Genomic DNA, 19591 nt, shown 5'->3' on the forward strand with positions numbered 1-19591 from the left:
TTGCCAAATACCAGATCCAATACTAAAAATAACTCTCTGTTGCAGTAATACAAATTTTCAGTTCCAAGCAGTATTTAAGAGGCACAAATACCTAGGCCTTATCAGGGAAACACTGCATATAAAACATTCTAGCCTAGGAAATACTAAGTCAAATACTTCAAAATAGTGTTTATGTGGCCGCACTTAGGCTAATTACTGTAGGCTATGAATTGTCATCCCTTTCTTACATATGCATGGCCATGCTTTTAATTCTGTTAGCTTCTGGATTTAAATGCTGCATCCAATGTTAACTCAGAGGGAAACACACTAAGATATATTTTATGATGATTGTGTAATTTTTATCCTTCTTTTGATTTCACTATCAAAAGCAAATCCAATTGTTGCACCATGTGCATAGGTACCAAGAAAATAAAATAAAATCCCTCAAAGCATTATACCCACCTACCCATACAATTAATGAAATCCTTTGTGAGCATTAATTGAGTAGGATAATTCAGCCAGGTGAGTGGTGAATGTGAACTACCATCATACTTTTCTTTTCATTTAACAAGCGCATAATTGAAAAATTTTCTTAACATTGTGGAAAAATGCTGCTGAATACCGAATATAACAGTCTCATTAAGTGAGCATAAAATGCAATCAAATCAACTAGGCAACAAATCTAGAGGAGCTGTCAAGACCCTTTCATATGTGGTAGAAACTAATGGGAGAAATCTGATGAGGAGGAAACCAGATTCTTTAAGGAACCAGTCTATCAAATTCAAAGTAGATTTGAACTGAACAACCAAGCTCCAACCCATCTCGTGGACTTGTGCATGACCTTGTGCATGGGTGTGTGCACGTGTGTGTTTGTAACAATTCAGGCACATTGAAAAGTGTTTCTGACTTAAAAAAAAAAAAAAACCTTCTCTTTTATTTGATGATATGAGTATCCCAATACTGTTGTGTATTTTTACATATGTAGTGTTTTTGTGTATCTTTTATGTAGCAAAAGGTTACAACCCTGTCTGTATCTAAGTGTCATGAGGGGAGAATTTTAGAAAAATTTTTAAAAAACCAGATGTCTGATGCAGTCATGGTTTTGGTTCAACAGATCCAGACAACTGTATTATGTTTATTGCCTGACATTGGACAGCCACTAGCCTAGAGAAATGACATGACCTTATGGACAGAATGTTGCTGGGGTGTCAACTTGTCAGGAATAAAAGATCCTGCAGCCTGGCAAGGAAGTAGTTTCTATTTTGGGAATTTCTTTCTAGGAAGGTGAAGTATAAATGGAAGCATGAAAGAAGGGGGGCGTCTACTCTGCCAGCATACAGGGGAAGAGCATTTCAGGAACAGAAACTCAAGGACAGAAGCAGCACAAACAGCATGCTGGACCCGTCTGAGGAACAGCAGAGTGATCAGAGTGGCTGGGGGAGTTCAGTGAGGGCGAGAGTGGTGGAAATGAGGGGGACCTCGGTCTCTGTTTGTTTGCCTTAAAACAGCTTTGACCTGTAGCCAGAATAGAAGTTATCAGACAGTTTGTTTTTTTTTTCAAGATTTTGTTTATTTATTTGACAGACAGAGATCACAAGTAGGCAGAGAGGCAGGCAGAGAGAGAGGAGGAAGCAGGCATCCCGCTAAGCAGAGAGCCAGATGCAGGGCTCCATCCCAGGACCCTGGGATCATGACCTGAGCTGAAGGCAGAGGCTTTAACTCACTGAGCCACCCAGGCGCCCCTATCAGACAGTTTTAAACAAAAGAAATGATCTGGGTAAGGAGGAAGTGAGGCCAGTGAGGATCCGAAAAGATCATGGGATTGACTCTGTGTTGTCTCAGCGTGATTGCAGAATTGTTCGAATCGGGGTCCCAGAGGCTGTAAGCCTAAAACACGGGAGATGATGGACTTCTTCTCTGAGAGAGTAGCAAGGACCTGCTGCAGATTACTGTAGGCTTCAGGAGAATTTACCTTTGTTATCCTAGATTTCTACCATCTTGGAGAGTAGGAGCTGACACATGTCATGTTTTAAGACAATAAGATTCTTGAAATTGAGATTATGGAGTGGTCTTTTAGTGGGTGGCTTAAGCAAGGTGGGAAACATGCCCACAGGAGGAGAGGAAGTCCAGGAGCTGAAAGGTGGAGTAGAAGGATCGACTGTGTGGATACTGATTGACGTCACTAGGAACAGTGATAGAGAAATGGGGCCGCAGACAGCCACAGTGAGAGGGAGCCAACATTTTCATGAAACGGAGAGTGTGATTCGGGGCTCTAGATGTAACTCGACCAAGAGGGTGGCAGATGGTGGAATCTGATGGCATGAACTTCAAAACTGGGTTTTTCTAGGGAAGAATGATAAAGAATGATCTAGAAATGACTTTGAGATACAGAGAGATCACCTACCACAACTCTAGGCTCAGTAGTACCAGGGATGTGAGGGAAAAAAACACAAGTTTTAAGGAATGCAAGTAAAGTAATGTCTTCACAGGAGACCCAGGTTTCAGTTAGAGCAGAAAGGTGAAAGGAGTCTTCGGAATCACTTCCCAAAGGCAGAGTTGAAACACATAATATTTTTAATTCTTCCTCCAGCAATTAATTGTGGCAAGTAATTCTGCCTAGCTGCTGATACAATTGGCTTTCATTGTAATTGACACGAGGTGTTAGTAGGTGCTTCAAAATTCTATAAGGTTCTATACTTTCAATCTTATTCTATTTTCTATATTTTCCAAAACTCTAAAATCACTGATTATGTTCAGAGTCTCTGTTAACATTTGTTGCCATTGTGTGATTTAGGTCCAGTTCTCAGCCTATGTATTGGAGCATCACAAAAAACAACATCCTTCTTCTACACTGGTGCAAATTCCAATCACCCCTAAACTGGATGCCCTTGAGCAGGGCACAGTTTATACATTTGTACATTTGGCCATATTTTCTTTTATACTATGGCCAATCCTTTTCAGATGCTCTAGCTTAATCTTTTAATGTGCTTTGCAGGCCATCTCTTCATTGTCCTTAAAATATTGGGTTTCTATTCTAGTAGTAACACCATGCTGAACCATCTTGGAGCCTGAGGCAAAAGGAATTAATCAGTAATATTGCTTCCATCTTAATTTAAAAGTTTTGTATTTTCACAAACATGGATTTTTTGCATTAATTCCAATTTTCAAAAAAATAGTGCACTAAAATATTATTTATCTTTGTTACTGAGTTTTTTGGCACCTTCTTAAATTTTATGCTAGAATGAGTGCCTCACATGCCTTACCTTAATCCTGGCCCTGTCTAGTAAATTTTACTAGAAATTCCTGAGTAGACTGTCAGACACTTGAGAGAATTAGTAGGAAAACAGAGCTAACATGAACTCAAGGTAAGTTTACAAATTTTGCCTAAAATTAGAGGATTAGAAGACACAGGCAAATAGAATTTTTAGTAAAAGTTTTTCGTCAGGTGGTTTTGGAGTCCATATCTTACTTTGACTAATGTAGATGTAGATAGAGTTGCTATTACAATATTATAGCTTCTAATGCATGAAACAAAGTGAAAATATACCATCTACTCACTCGAGAAGAAGCGCTTCAACTCCTGGTTTAAAACTTGTAGAATTCAAAAAAAGTCCCATAATAGCCAGGGTAAATATTCCAGACATTCCAACTAGCTCACCTATTTTTAAAAGAAATAAATATAAAGTATTAATTTAACATCAACAGTGGCACAAATTTTGCCCAAGATGAAAATATCAGATATCTCGATAGTATAATAACTTTATAGAAAGACTGCCCTACTTGGTTTCAACTGGATTATATTACAGATTGTAACCACCACCTCGTCCTCTTCCTTCTCAGATTCCCACCCAACTGTGATGTCAAGTCTATACGGAACCTCCTTGCACTGCTTTGGCTTCAGGTCACTGCCAACAATATGAAGCTCACAAAATTTCTCATGTGCCCCACTCTGGTTTGAGCACCCTCTACAGGTCTCATTTTTTCAGAGGGCTCCAGAGGAATGAAATGGAAGTGAGCCAGTGAGTTTTTTATGAACGAGCCCACTTCATATGCTTTCTTCTTAGGAGACAATGGGAGATAGAAATGATCCGATTTTGTGGTAGGACTAAGGGAGTTGACCCAGTAGAAACCTCATATGGATGGATATACTTCCCCAGCTTAATACTGTTTTGGCACATTTACTGTGCTGGACTGAAAAGCATAAAAAATTGGAATATTCTTAAAAGTAGTGGTATTAGAATTATATTACCCCTTGCTTATGAATGTAGTATATTACCACTGTAAAAATTCAAATAATATGGTACAGCATAGCAATTAAAAAAAGGGGATCCATAATTCAACTACCAAGACTTCAAGTACAGACCATCCCCAATTTACAAAGTTTCGACTTGTGACTTTTCAGCTTTACAATAGTGCAAAAGCAGTGTGCATCCAGTAGATACAATACTTCCAATTTTGAGTATTGATCTTTTCTCAGGCTAGCAATTTGTGGCAAGAGCCTCTCTCATGATGCTGGGCAGTGGCAGCAAGCCGCAGGTTCCAGTCAGGCAGGCCATCATGAGAGTCAACAGCCAATCTGCACCCACACGACTGTTCAGCTTTTCACTTTCAGTACAGCACTCATTAAATTACACAAGATATCCAACCTTTTCATAAAATAGGCTTTGTATGACATAATTTGCCCAACTGTGGGCTAATGTAAGTATTCTGAGCATGTTTAAGGTAGACTGGGCTAAGCTATGATGTTTGGTAGGTGAGGTGTACTAAATGCATTTTTTAAAAGATTTTTAAAAAAATTTATTTATTTATTTGACAGAGAGAGAGATTACAAGTAGGCAGAGAGGCAGGCAGAGAGAGTGAGAGAAGCAGGCTCCCCACTGAGCACAGAGCCCAATGTGGGCCTCAATTCTAGGGCCCTGAGTTCATGACCTGAGCCGAAGGCAGAGGCTTAACCCACTGAGCACCCAGGCACCCCTACTAAATGCATTTTTGACTTAATGATCTTTTCAACTTACAGTGGTTTATTGAGATATAACTCCATTGTAAGTCATGGAAGATAATTATAATTTTAAAGAAAATTTGCATTAGTATCTCTAAAATGGAGAGGACTATTTTTGTTTAGAAGAAATAAGTTAGTAAGTTAGTTGAGAACAGAGAATGAGATCCAAAGGGCAGCTTTTTTTTTAAAGTTATATTTATTTATTTAACATATAATGTATTATTTTCCCCAGGAGTACAGGTCTGTGAGTCATCAGACATACACATTTCATAGCACACACCACAGCCTTTTCCAATGTCCATAACCTAACCCCCTAACCCTAACCCCCCACCCCCCAGCAACCCTTAGCTTGTTTCCTGAGATTAAGAGTCTCTTATGGTTTTTCTCCATCCCCAGTCCCATCATGTTTCATTTTTTCCCTCCCTTCCCCCCCATGACCCCTCTATTCTGCCTCTCAAACCCCTCATATCAGAGAGATCATATAATTGTCTTTCTCTGATTGACTTATTTTGCTTAGCATAATACCCTCTAGTTCCATCCACGTTGTTGCAAATAGCAAGACTTCATTTCTTTTGATGGCTGCATAGTATTCCATTGTATATATATATAACACATCTTCTTTATCCATTCATCTATTGATGGACATCTAGGTTCTTTCCATAGTTTGGCTACTGTGGACATTACTGCTATAAACATTTGGGTGCCCGTGTCTCTTTGGATCGCTACATTTGTATCTTTAGGGCAAACACCCAGTAGTGTGATTGCTGGGTAGTAGGGTAGCTCTATTTTCAACTTTTTGAGGAACCTCCATACTGTTTTCCAGAGTGGCTGCACCAGCTTGCATTCCCACCAGCAGTGTAGGAGGGTTCCTCTCTCTCCACATCCTTCCCAACAACTGCCATTACCTGACTTGTTAATTTTAGCCATTCTGACTGGTGTGAGGTGGTATCTCACTGTGGTTTTCATTTGTATTTCCTTGATGCTGAGTGATGTGGAACACTTTTTCATGTATCTGGTGGCCATCTGGATGTCTTCTTTGCAGAAATGTCTGTTCATGTCTTCCGCCCATTTCTTGATTGGATTATTTGTTCTTTGAGTGTTGAGTTCTTTACAGATTTTGGATACTAGCCTTTTATCTGATATGTCGTTTGCAAATATCTTCTCCCATTCCGTCAGTTATCTTTTGGTTTTGTTGACTGTTTCCTTTGCTGTGCTTTTCTTTGATCTTGATGAAGTCCCGGTAGTTCACTTTTGCCCTTGCTTCCCTTGCCTTTGGTGATGTTTCTAGGAAGAAGTTGCTATAGCTGAGGTCAAAGAGGTTGCTGCCTGTGTTCTCCTCAAGGATTCTGATGGACTCCTGTCTCACATTGAGGTCTTTCTTTCATTTTGAGTGTATTTTTGTGTGTGGTGTAAGGAAATGGTCCAGTTTGATTCTTCTGCATGTGGCTGTCCAATCTTCCCAACACCATTTGTTGAAGAGACTGTCTTTTTTCCATTGGACATTCTTTCCTGCTTTGTCAAAGATTAGTTGACCATAGAGTTGAGGGGCCATTTCTAGGCTCTCTGTTTTGTTCCATTGATCTATGTGTCTGTTTTTGTGCCAGTACCAAGCTGTCTTTATGACTACACCTTTGTAATAGAGCTTGAAGTCCAGAATTGTGATGCCACTGACTTTGGTGTCCTTTTCAATATTCCTCTAAGTATTCAGGGTCTTTTCTGGTTCCATATAAATTTTAGGATTAGTTTTTCCATTTCTTTGAAAAAAACTTGATGGTATTTTGATAGGGATTGTGTCAAATGTGTACACTGCTTTAGGCAGCATAGACATTTTCACAATATTTGTTCTTCCAGTCCATTAGCATGGAACGTTTTTCCTTTCTTTGTGTCTTTCTCAATTTCTTTCATAAGTACTTTATAGTTTTCTGAGTACTGATTCTTTCCCTCTTTGGTTAATTTATTCATAGGTATCTTATGGTTTTGGGAGCAATTGTAAATGGGTAGTCTCCTTAATATCTCTTTCTTCTGTCTTGCTGTTTGTAGAAATGCAACTGATTTCTGTGCATTGATTTTATATCCTGACACTTTACTGAATTCTTATATGAATTCTAGCAGTTCTGGAGTGGAGTCTTTTGGGTTTTCCACATAAAGTATCATATCATCTGCAAAGAGTGAGAGTTTGACTTCTTTTTTGCCATCTTTTATTTCTTTTTATTGTCTGATTGCTGAGGCTAGGACTCCTAATACTATGTTGAATAGCAGTGGTGATAGTGGGCATCTGTGCTGTGTGACCTTAGGGGAAAAGTTCTGTTATTCTCCATTGAGAATAATATTCGCTGTGGATTTTTCATAGATGGCTTTGGTGATATTGAGGTATGTACCCTCTATCCCTGCACTGAGAAGAGTTTTGATCAAGAAATGATGCTATACTTTGTCAAATGCTTTTTCTGCATCTATTGAGAATGTCATATGTTTCCTGTTCTTTCTTTTATTAATGTATTGTACCACATTGATTTATGGATGTTAAATCAAACTTGCAGCCCTAGAATAAATCCCACTTTGTCATGGTGAATAATCCTTTTAATGTACTGTTGGATTCTATTGGCTAGTACTTTGGTGAGAATTTTTGCATCTGTGTTCACCAAGGATATTGATCTGTAATTCTCCTTTTTGAAGGGATCTTTTTCTGGTTTGGGAATCAAGGTAATGGTGATCTCATAAATGAGTTTGGGTGTTTTACTTCCATTTCTATTTTTTGGAACAGTTTCAGGAGAATAGGTATTAATTCTTCTTTAAATGTTTGCTAGAAGTTCCCTGGGAAGACGTCTGGCCCTGGTCTCTTGTTTGTTGGGAGATTTTTGATGACTGTTTCAATCTCCTAACTGGTTATGGGTCTGTTCAGGTTTTTTATTTCTTCCTGGTTCCATCCAAAGGGCAACTTTAAGCATTAAAGGATACATGCTGAATTTCTATAATGGACACAGATGTGAGAATTAAGCAGGAAACATGGAAAAGTGAAGAATTAAAGGGAGCTATCAGATCTCATAGATACATGAATTACATAATGTAACTTCCTTTATGAGCCCCTTTGTCCCCATCTTCAGTAAAATTTACAAAGAACCAAAAACTTCTGTATATTTAAAAAGAAGTAACAGAAATCATGTGGCACTAAACTCTAGAAATTTTCAGGACTCATGAGGAAATCTTCGGGTGCTCATTGGTATAGAATTGGGAATTTAAGATAATTGGATTAAGATCTTTAAGAGAAGTGGAACACCCAATCAATACTCATGGTGGCATATATATGACATTCATGCACACAAAGTCACATATTAAAAAAAAACTATAATGAGATTATACAGTAATAGAGTTCCATAATGAGTTTATTTTTTCACTTATTGTTTAGCAGACATTTTTCTAGTTAATAAGCATTACAATTTTTGTCTTAATAGTAAAGAATATTAAGGTATGCCAATTTTATCATATTGCCATGTTTATCAATTACCAGGCGTATTTGGGTCAGTTTTTTGTCCCTCCATTTTTTGGCTTACAGTACTTTATACTTTGGCTGTATAGTACTTTGTTACAACAGTTGTATTTTAATTACTGGTGACTTGCTAAAGGTTTAATACCTACCTAATAGAGAAAGTTCTTCACTTTTCTTAAAGTTATCTTGTCTGTTCTCACAATAAGTATTTCCAGATAATATTTTAAATTGTTTAGTAAAATTTAACCCCTCTTCCAATTTCTATCATTGTTTGATTCAGATTGTGATACAGTTTAATTTTATAAAGTTAGTACCCTTATACTACTGAGTCTTCCCTTCCAGAGTTGGAAAATTACAAGTTTTATATTCTTTATTTTAATCCTGGCTAGGAATGGTACCTAAGCCAGAAACTAACACTTTGTTTAGTTAGCTTTGAATTATAAAATAGAGGCATTTTGAATTATAAAGTAGAGGACATAGGCACTTTGAGGAGATCAAGCACTAGACAAGTCATAGTCATTTATTAGGTAGTAGTAAAACTTGGAAAATATTTATGGTGGGTACCTTGAAGATACTAATAAAATAAACATTAAGCCAGGTCAGAGTGAAAGTCCTTTTACATTAGATTTATATTTACCCTGTACCTCATTTTCATGAAATTCTGTTTCAGAAGTTTTCTTTTAAACATTTTAACTCTAAAACTTTAAAATGATTTTGGGAAGTATAACCCTGAATCTTGAAACCATGTTCACTTACTAAATAATGTTAGAGGAAATCTATTTGCTAGAATATATTTCTTGTAGAAGTTTAGGTATCCATAATTAAAGTAGTATGCAATGAATGTATCTTTACTGACCATTCTCTTGGTATCTATTAATTCCTTAACTTGATTATGTAAACTCACTTGATTATAACGGGCTTTAATCTACTGATTAGTTAGGAAGCCTCAAGCTTCTATATTCTGCCTTTCCTTCATCAGACACAAAAATAATGAATCTTGTTACTCTAGCATTTCTAAAAAGATTTTCTCTGTCTTAATTTATTCAAATCTTGTATTTCTCATAAGCTTTTATAGTTTTCCATGTTTAGGCTCAAACTTCTTGTTCAGTTTATTCGTTTATATTTTGTAATATTTTGCCAATGTAAAGAGAATCAAATTTTTATTATATTTTCTAACAAGCTACTGCTGGCTTATAAGGACACTATTTTTTTGTATATTTATCATATATCAAACTTTTAAAAAGATTTTTGGGCTTGGTTTATTAGTTAATACATTTGGATTTTCTATTTAATCGAAAATGCTGTCATTAATGTAATCATTTCCTCCTTCAAAATTATGTATAAATCCATTCATTTCTCTCCTTCCTTCCTTCCTCCCTTCTTTCCTCTCTCTTTCTTCCTTCTTTTCTTTGTTTCTTTCTTTCTGTCTTTCTTTTTCTTTCTATTGTCTTAGCAAAAGCTTCTAGAGAAATCATGGATATGCAACTAGGCAATATTGGCTCCCTCCTATCTGTAAAAGGAAGGACATTGTATAAGTTGGTAACTAAGTAACTAGCTATTATTTCCTGCACATGCTAACTCCAAGTCATTTACAGGGCTGTCTTGAAGAGATGGGTTGAATGACATTCTGGGGCTGCATCAGAGAACAATAATAGGGTGAATTATTAATATCTGCCATACTTCCGTGAGGAGGAGGGGGTGACAAATGCATTAACATTAACAGATTTTTCTAATATTTAGTCTTGATCTGTAACTTCTATTTTGATTTCCTTTTCATCTAAAATTTATCAAGAAAAGTATATTTAATTTCAGGCTACTAGAATGATTAATAAAGACCTTCCTTTTGTAATTAGTAAATGCATTATAGCAAATATAAGTAATGTAATTATAGTAAATATAGTAAAATAGTAAATACACTAAATGTAATTGTGAATGCATTGTTATTGAACACTGTTTCAAATTTTATTAAAATGCTCTTCAAGTCTAGTTCATTTCTGTAAATTTTCTCTGGGTATGTGTATAGGATATGCCTTCTGTTTGAGGAAATAAAACCTTATATTCTGTAAACCAAATAATTATTTTTTTACTTATATCTTTTTATAGCCATCATTATTTTTTGTCTAACTGCTTATGAAATTATCTGAGAAAGGCATGCTCAAGTATCTCATTGTAATTATGATTTTGTCAAATTCTTTTGTCTTTTATTATGGTATTTGTTTGACATATTTTGAGACATTGATTTCTGTTGTATAGAAATTAATATTTTTATCTCTTGTGATAGGTTATTTTAACAAAAATATTCCTCATAGATAAGTTGAATTTGTTTTTGTTTTTATTTTTTTACAAACTTTGCCTGGTATGCATTTTCCCAAATCTCTGTTTTGCATTTTTCTGTCATTTTAGGCCTCAGACTTACAAATAAAAAAGATGAGGTGCAGGATTGAGACGCAGAGGCTTATGTGATAGACATCATCTCCAAAAACAGTAGGTATCCACAGCTGAATCAGTTTTGAACATAGAATTCCAAGCAAGAAACTTGCTAGAAAATAAGACCAAATTTCAAGAAGGATCTCAAAGACTGTAAGAAAAGGGAGTAAACAGAAAAGAGTTACTAGAACTTACTTGACCTTAAATTTAAGTGATACTCTGGGTCATCTTTTCTTTTTGTCCTTATCTTTAACAATAGCTTATCGCCATTGGTATTTATGGTATTTTCTTATTCCTAAATTGAAACAGTTTCCATTCAAATGCTGAAAGCTGTAACAAGTTAGCAAAATTCAGTCAGTTTCGTTTAAGAGCTCCTTTCAGTGTCCTTTAAGAAATACACTGGGTGTGGTGCAGAAACAATGAATTCTGGAACACTGAAAAGAAATTGAAAAATTAAATGAAAATTAAAAAAAAAAAAAGAACTGTGAGAGAATACATTTCTGTTGTTTTAAGCCATTAAAAAAAAAAAAAAGAAAGAAAGAAAGAAAGGAAAAGAAATACACATGTATTCAGTGCCATACTATGCAATAAACTTTGGAGATATGGTTGAATAAAAAGTAGAAAATCCCCAAGCTCTGGGAACTTATATTCTATATCTATCAAGGTACATATAGGAAATACAGAAAAAGGGATGCCTTTTCTGGGTCCCAGTGGAGTGAATCTTCTGTATTGTTTTGGCTGATCAAACCAACTGGTTTCTCTAGGTCACACCTGTTCTAGGCATGGAGATAAGCCATAAGGATAATTTGGGTAATCTAGTACCACCTGCAACTGAAACAGATCGTAGGTAGACTCTGATTTCAGAAGGAGGTAGGGAACTGGAGTTAGAAGACCCATTTGAAAGTTGCTTTCTTTTTATAAAAAAGAAAAATAGGGCGCTTGGGTGACTCAGTCGTTAAGCAGCTGCCGTCAGCTCAGGTCATGATCCCAGGGTCATGCTCAGCGTGAAGCCTGCTTCTCCCTCTCCTGCTCCCCCTGCTTGTGTTCCTTCTAGGTGTGTCTCTCTCTGTCAAATAAATAAAAATCTTAAAAAAGAAAAGAAAAGAAAAGAAAAAGAAAAAAGAAAAATAGTTTTTAATCAGTAAAATGTTTATTAAATGGAATTATTATGTCTGAAAAAAGTAAATCCATTATTTCTTACAATAGTTTTAAACTCCTAACATGCAAGCTAGGAAGGACAGAAATATGAGTATAATAACTCCTCTTAGTTTTCCCCTTTGTGGATTATGTGCTAACTTCAAAGATGGAGCAACATTATTTAAATAATTACCTGGGTTTTAAAAATAATAATTATTATGAAAATTACTGATTCACTATTATGTCAGTTGATATAAATGAAATATCAGTAAATCTTATTAAGTATCTTTTTTTTAAAGGAAATTTTTCTTTCAAATCTATTAAAAATTCAGAGAAATCCCTCATGGCTAAGGAAATAAGTTCACTCTTCATCCTTCAGCAGAGTTTTTATTATTGTAGTTGTTACTATTATTATTAAGATAGAATGATTATTTATGGTTTTTACTCCTCTGAAACTTAAACACAAAATTCTTTTCCATTAATTTTATCAAAAATTATGAAGCAAGCTCTGTGAAAGCAAGGACTATTGTGTTCATGGTTGAAGCATGAGACCTAGAATGGGAACTATCAGCGAGTACATATCAATAAACAATTGTTTATTAATGAATGAATGAATGAATTTACATATCAGTAACCACTCCCCTTTTTTATTGGTTGCTTGCCAGTGAATATCAAGAAGGTTCTCTTGATTAGATTATAGGTATCAACTCTGATAAGGTTCCCTGAAATTCTGTAGACAATCATTACTATCTTAAATGGAGCCTAGTAGAATAGTGGATCAGGTTTGGAGGCTGGGCGTGGATCTGTCCAACCAGCACCCATGACTATACCTCTTTGTATTTTTTGGTTTTCTGAGAGAGTGGTCCTTGAGTTTTTAAGAGGCTTCTGAATATAGACATCTTTATGTTGTTTACCTTCATCATCTTCAGGAAGTTTTGTGGTGAAAGCCCTCTGAGAGACATAATATGGATTTTGGAAGAGGTTGAATGTATGTGGTAGTTTGACTTCCTCACGCACCACAGATGAAATATATGAGGCACTTAAAGAGGGTGTACCTTCTTGTAGTAAACTAGGGTTCTAGGTTCACCACAGATGTTCCAAGCAGCCATGGCCTGGGTAAACTAATTGAATACAGAGCAAGCTTGAAGGTGAGCTCTCCTTATGTTGAAGTAGGGTAACTCTCCACCATTTAGACCAGCTCTCTTGAGGAAGACATGAGAGGAGTGATGATCCCCAGAATGGTGTTCTTGGGAAAGAACAGTCTTTAATTCTTAGTTTTAGGCATTGATTATAAATATGTGAGGCATAGATGGGTCAGAATAGACATAAACAAGATTCCTGGCTGCCCAACAATGAAGTACTCTCCAAGGACAGGGAAAGCAACATCTAGCTAAAACTTCCTCTTCTTGAGTGGTTACAAAAGTAATTTGAGATATGCTTAATTGCTGGGGATAGTGGAAAGCTCTTACTTCAATATAACTTATCATTTGGCATCATACAGACCACTTTGCTATACTAGAATGTGGTCTGGAAGCTCTTCCTAAATGTGCTTTTTTCAAGAGAATAGGAAGGTGAAATAAGATAATGCTTCATAAGGCTTTAGAGCACAAAAGACATCCAGAGAGTGGACTAGCATATGTCAACAGTTTTCTCAAGAAGTCTATAATCATTACTTTTCTAAAATCAGTGCAAATGGCAACACAGTAAAAAAAAAAAAAAAAGGTAAATAACTCTTAATATTATTTTGAAAATATTAACTTCGTGGACATCCTTAAAGGGTCCTATAGACACACTCTCTCACCACCCTGTCCAGTGCAGTGACTATACTTTGAGAACAACTGTTACAGGAGGAGGGTAAGGGGTTTTAATCAGGTAGGGGGACTTAAAATGCTTCTGGGACTCCTGGTGACATTATATTTCTTGTCTTGAGTGCTAATTACTCATCTGTATATTTTATAATCATTCATCATAGTGTGCATATATCATATAGTATACACACACACACACACACACAGATATATGACAAAGTAACTGGGTGGCTCGGTGGGTTGGGCCTCTGCCTTCGGCTCGGGTTGTGATCCCAGGGTCCTGGGATCGAGTCCCGCATAGGGCTCTCTGCTCGGCGGGGAGCCTGCTTCCCTTCCTCTCTTTCTCTGCCTGCCTCTCTGACTGCTTGTGGTCTCTCTCTGTCAAATACATAAATAAAATCTTAAAAAAAAAAAAAAGATAGTTATGTCCAGGGCTATCTGAATGGGCAAACGAGCTCATGAACACGTCGTAATCTCTCTCTTGACAAGCACTGCTCTCATGCTCTGGAGATGACCCTCCACTTGGTCCCTGAGCTGACAGCTTTTGATGTTGCCTGTGGGGAGACAACTCCAGTGAAGGGGAGGGCAACCACTGCATCCTCTCACCACTGGCAGATGCATTACCTGGCTTATCTTCTGAGTTCCTTTTCAACACTTACAAAACAACATTTCTCATTCTGGTCAAGCATTCTGTCTCAGCCTAGGTCTGTGGACTGTTGCCCTTATAAGCATTCTCATGAAAGTCCCAACCCAGTCTCAACTAAAACCACAATGAATGTTAAATAAGGGAGTTGTGGTAGTGCTTTGTAAAGGGTAGATCACTATACTAATACAAGTATATTTGTACAAGCATAACTTATTATAAGATATTATAAAACCCACATCAGCTTTTTAGAAAATATAGGATTCTGATTTTAAGAAATTTAGAAGAAAAAAAAGTCCTTACCTAAAGAATGGTTCACCTTCGTTTTCAGGCTTACATTAATATCCTCAATACTAGTAAACACAATCAAAGACATTATAGCAGTCATCAGACTTCCTCCATTAATTAAATTGATGAGGCTTCTAGAAAGACCTACGGAAGAGAAAATATTTTGCTTAAGGTAGGAATATCATCAATATTAAAGAATAAAATTTTATCATCAAATAGGACTATATTCTAAGCTATAGATTTATACCACATACTTTGCCTATATACTTAAATAAACCTTAGTCATGCTTGAAAACTCCCTTCAGACAAATTTAATTATGTATCATCTGTAAGTCTGGACTCTGTAATTAGGAACCAAACTAATTGTGGTTGACCGCAGTTTATGTAAGAAAGATGATCAGCTAAAGCTGTCATTCCTTGTTTTAAAGCCCAGATCAGAACATGAAATTCACTATTTTTTAAAATTTGATGACTTAACTAATATCATGTATTTAAGGCAAAAAACAATGGTGGAGGGATAAAGGAAATTCATAACAAGTATTAAGGCAATGGTCAAGATAATCTCTCTATGATTAGAAACTGTCTGACTTTCCTATACATTTCTTTTGAAGATTTTAGAAACCAAGCTCTATGAAATGGAGAGCACCTGGATATGAGGTACTCCCATTCTAATTTCCCTCCATTTATGAAGCTAGTTTAGATATCTATCAATTATCATTTTTCTCTATTAAATATGCTGGTAGTGGCAAAAATATAACTTTGAGCATTTTAATGATTCTTTAGACGTCCAGAGGAAGGAAAAGTTCTTACATCATCCAACCACTTTATGATCACAACCTAACACAGTAAGTATGCTTTTGTAAGAGAAAAGAAGTCAAGGCATTCTGCTCCTGTGGAAGCTCAAGTGCCTTAATGGTCCAGTTCTTCACCTCTGTATGCATTCATGCCCTTTGCTGTAAAATTGCAGTCTCTCTCACCTAAGACATCCAGGCTGTTTTGTTATGAGACATGATGCAAATAGAGGCTTAAGACACATTTTTGTTTCCTATCTCTTGCATCTCTGCCACCATCATGCTAGTGTTCGCTGGTTGCACTACTGGAAGATTGTGGGTGATATGAAGAAGAACGGTAGATCTTCCCAGTTGAGGCCATCCTAGATCACTTAGCCCCCAAATGACCCTCTCTCGGACTGAAGGTTCATTGGCAAGCCCAGCCAAGATCAGCAGAGCCCAGCCATGCCTTCATAACTGGTAGGCTCATGAGAAATAATAACCGCTGTTTTTAAGCCACTGTGCTTTTTCTTACTCAATTGTTGAAACTCAGAGTTATTCCTTACTGAGAAAAACATAATTGGTACTGTTATAGAAATATTCCAATTTGGAAAATGAACTACAACAAGATGTAAATATTCAAAAATGAACAACTGACATGGGGGCCTAAGAGGAATCAACTAACATCAAAAGACAACGTGAATATACTCATGTACTCAGAAGTGTGGGCAGACATTGTGTGTGTATGAAAGTAAAATAAAACAAATATAAAAATCTTGCTTTGAACACTCAGGCAAAAAATGTTACCAAAAGAAAAATATTTTATTGTTCATTCTTATTTTTTTAAATACACAAAATGAAGAGAAATACAAAATTCCAAAAGTCATGGCAAGATGACTAAAATGTATGAGCATAACTTTGCAAGTCAACCCAAAGAAATCATTAGATTTACTTATTTATATGAGAGAGAGAGAGAGAGAGAGAGAGAGAGAACATGTATATGTGAGGGCAGGGAGAAGGGCAGAGGAAGATAGAGAGAGAGATCATGACTCCATGCTGAGCACTGGGCTCAATCTTACAACACTGAGACCAGGACCAGAATAAAAACCAAGACCTGGGTGCTTAGCTGACTGTGCCCCTGAGATGCCCCCACAAATAAAATTTTTTTTAAGATTTTATTTATTTATTTGACAGACAGAGATCACAAGCAATCAGAGAGGCACGCAGAGGGGGTGGGAAGCAGGCTCCCTGCCGAGCAGAGAGTCCAATGCGGGCCTCAATCCCAGGACCCTGATACCACGACCTGAGCTGAAGGCAGAGGCTTAACCCACTGAGCCACCCAGTCGCCCCACAAATAAATTATTTAAATTCAACAATGACAGGTCAGGAAATCAGAGGAATACTAACTAGATTACAAGATTATAAAGTTAAGAATGTAATGCTCTCAGGTAGCACAGAACTTTACCATATCTTTTTTTTTTTTTTAAGTTTTGTTTGTTTATTTGACAGAGAGAGACACAGTAAGAGAGGGGTAGTGGGAGAGGGAGAAGCAGGCTTCCTGCAGAGCAGGGAGCCCGATGCAGGCTTAATCCCAGGACCCTGGGATCATGACGTGAGCTGAAGACAGAAGTTTAAGGACTGAGCCACCCAGGCACCCCAACCAAATCTTTCGAGTAGAGAAAGGGCTGGCACAGATAGAGTCCCCATAGAGGCAGGGTTGGGTGACAGATGTTGACACTTCCTTTTTCCAGAGTCTTACTTCACAAGCTTAATCTCTGTTTTGAAGAGTTGGCTTGCCTTTATTCATAGAGGTACATTGATGTGTCTCCTCTATTTTATTTCTACTTGCCTCCAGTAGCTTTTCCCCTGTAACTGGACATAAAATGAAAAGTGTGTGTGCATGCGTTTGTGTGTGTATGTTTGTGTGTGCACATACACACATGCCATATTAAATTCTATTTCAGGGGTGAAATAGATCGAGCCCTCTGCTCAGGAGGGAGCCTGCTTCCCCCTCTCTCTCTACCTGCCTGTCTACTTGTGATCTCTCTCTCTGTCAAATAAATAAATAAAATCTTAAATAAAGAAAGAAATTATATTTCAAAACAATGTTGTAATTCTTGTTACTAAAAAGTGACTGGAGGAAAGCAAATACAGTAATGGTTTTTCTTGGATGAGGTTCTTAGATTTGTGTCTGTTGGGGGGTTATGTTAACTTGGTATTTTATTTTTAAATATAGATTTATTTCTTCTTAAATAGTACACACTGAAAACACTAGGATTAGTGATTTTATTATTTTTGACTTTTCAAGTGTTTTGTTCCTAATGGTGATGATGACTCTAAAAGCAATTTTTTTTTAAACAAATGGCATTATCCTAAGGACAGTATTGTCAAAGGAACAGGGGTATTAGGCAATAGAAATGTCACCACAGTGTGCTGTAAATTATTTGTTCCTGGAAATGTTGACTCAAGATAGAAGGATGTATAAAGTCAAGGATTACAAATAATCCCATTTTATCCCACAATTGGGTGAGATATATATATGCTAAGTAAATCCATTACTGGCATTTCTTTTTTTTAAATTTTTAATTTTTTATAAATATATAATATATTTTTATCCCCAGGGGTACAAGTCTGTGAATCGCCATGTTTACACACTTCACAGCACTCACCATAGCACATACCCTCCCCAATGTCCATAACCTTACCCCCCTCTCCAAAACCCCCTCCCTCCAGCAACCCTCAGTTTGTTTTGTGAGGTTAAGAGTCACTTATGGTTTCTCTCCCTCCCAATCCCATCTTGTTTCATTTATTCTTCTCCTACCCCCTTAACCCCCCATGTTGCATCTTCACTTCCTCATATCAGGGAGATCATATGATAGTTGTCTTTCTCCGCTTGACTTATTTCGCTAAGCATGATACCCTCTAGTTCCATCCACATTGTAGCAAATGGCAAGATTTCATTTCTTTTGATGGCTGCATAGTATTCCATTATGTATATATACCACATCTTCTTTATCCATTCATCTGTTGATGGACATCTAGGTTCTTTCCATAGTTTGGCTATTGTGGACATTGCTGCTATAAACATTCAGGTGCACGTGCCCCTTCAGATCACTACATTTGTATCTTTAGGGTAAATATCCAGTAGTGCAATTGCTGGGTCATAGGGTAGTTCTATTTTCAACATTTTGAGGAACCTCCATGCTGTTTTCCAGAGTGGTTGCACTAGCTTGCATTCCCACCAACAGTGTAGGAGCAGTCCCCTTTCTCCACATCCTTGCCAACATCTGTTGTTTCCTGACTTGTTAATTTTAGCCATTCTAACTGGAGTGAGGTGATAATCTCATTGTGGTTTTGATTTGTATTTCCCTGATGCCAAGTGATGTGGAGCACTTTTTCATGTGTCTGTTGGCCATCTGGATGTCTTCTTTGCAGAAGTGTCTGTTCATGTCTTCTGCCCATTTCTTGATTGGATTATTTGTTCTTTGGGTGTTGAGTTTGCTAAGTTCTTTATAGATTTTGGACACTAGCCTTTTATCTGATATGTCATTTGCAAATATCTTCTCCCATTCTGTCAGTTGTCTTTTGGTTTTGTTAACTGTTTCCTTTGCTGTGCAAAAGCTTTTGATCTTGATGAAATCCCAATAGTTCATTTTTGCCCTTGCTTCCCTTGCCTTTGGCGATGTTCCTAGGAAGATGTTGCTGCGGCTGAGGTCGAAGAGGTCACTGCTTGTGCTCTCCTCAAGGATTTTGATGGATTCCTTTCTCACACTGAGGTCCTTCATCCATTTTGAGTCTATTTTCATGTGTGGTGTAAGGAAATGGTCCAATTTCATTTTTCTGCATGTGCCTGTCCAATTTTCCCAACAATTTTTCCATTGGACATTCTTTCCTGCTTTGTCAAAAATTAGTTGACCATAGAGTTGAGGGTCTATTTCTGGGCTCTCTATTCTGTTCCATTGATCTATGTGTCTGTTTTTGTGCCAGTACCATGCTGTCTTGATGATGACAGCTTTGTAATAGAGCTTGAAGTCTGGAATTGTGATCCCACCAACT

General features: G+C 36.9%; 1 protein-coding gene across 1 annotated transcript in view; it reads right to left on the reverse strand.

Moving 5' to 3' along the window:
- The window catches only part of SLC9C1 (solute carrier family 9 member C1), an 83088-nt gene that overhangs the window by 50610 nt on the left and 12887 nt on the right, over positions 1-19591 (reverse strand). Inside the window, exons 5-7 of the mRNA XM_044255046.1 lie at positions 14781-14909; positions 10879-11040; positions 3538-3637 (exon numbers count right to left, since the gene is read on the reverse strand). Coding sequence (XP_044110981.1) covers positions 3538-3637; positions 10879-11040; positions 14781-14909 — 391 coding nt within the window. The remainder of the gene's footprint in view (positions 1-3537; positions 3638-10878; positions 11041-14780; positions 14910-19591) is intronic.

This window comes from Neovison vison, chromosome 6 (assembly GCF_020171115.1).
Source record: "Neovison vison isolate M4711 chromosome 6, ASM_NN_V1, whole genome shotgun sequence".
NCBI lineage: Eukaryota > Metazoa > Chordata > Mammalia > Carnivora > Mustelidae > Neogale > Neogale vison.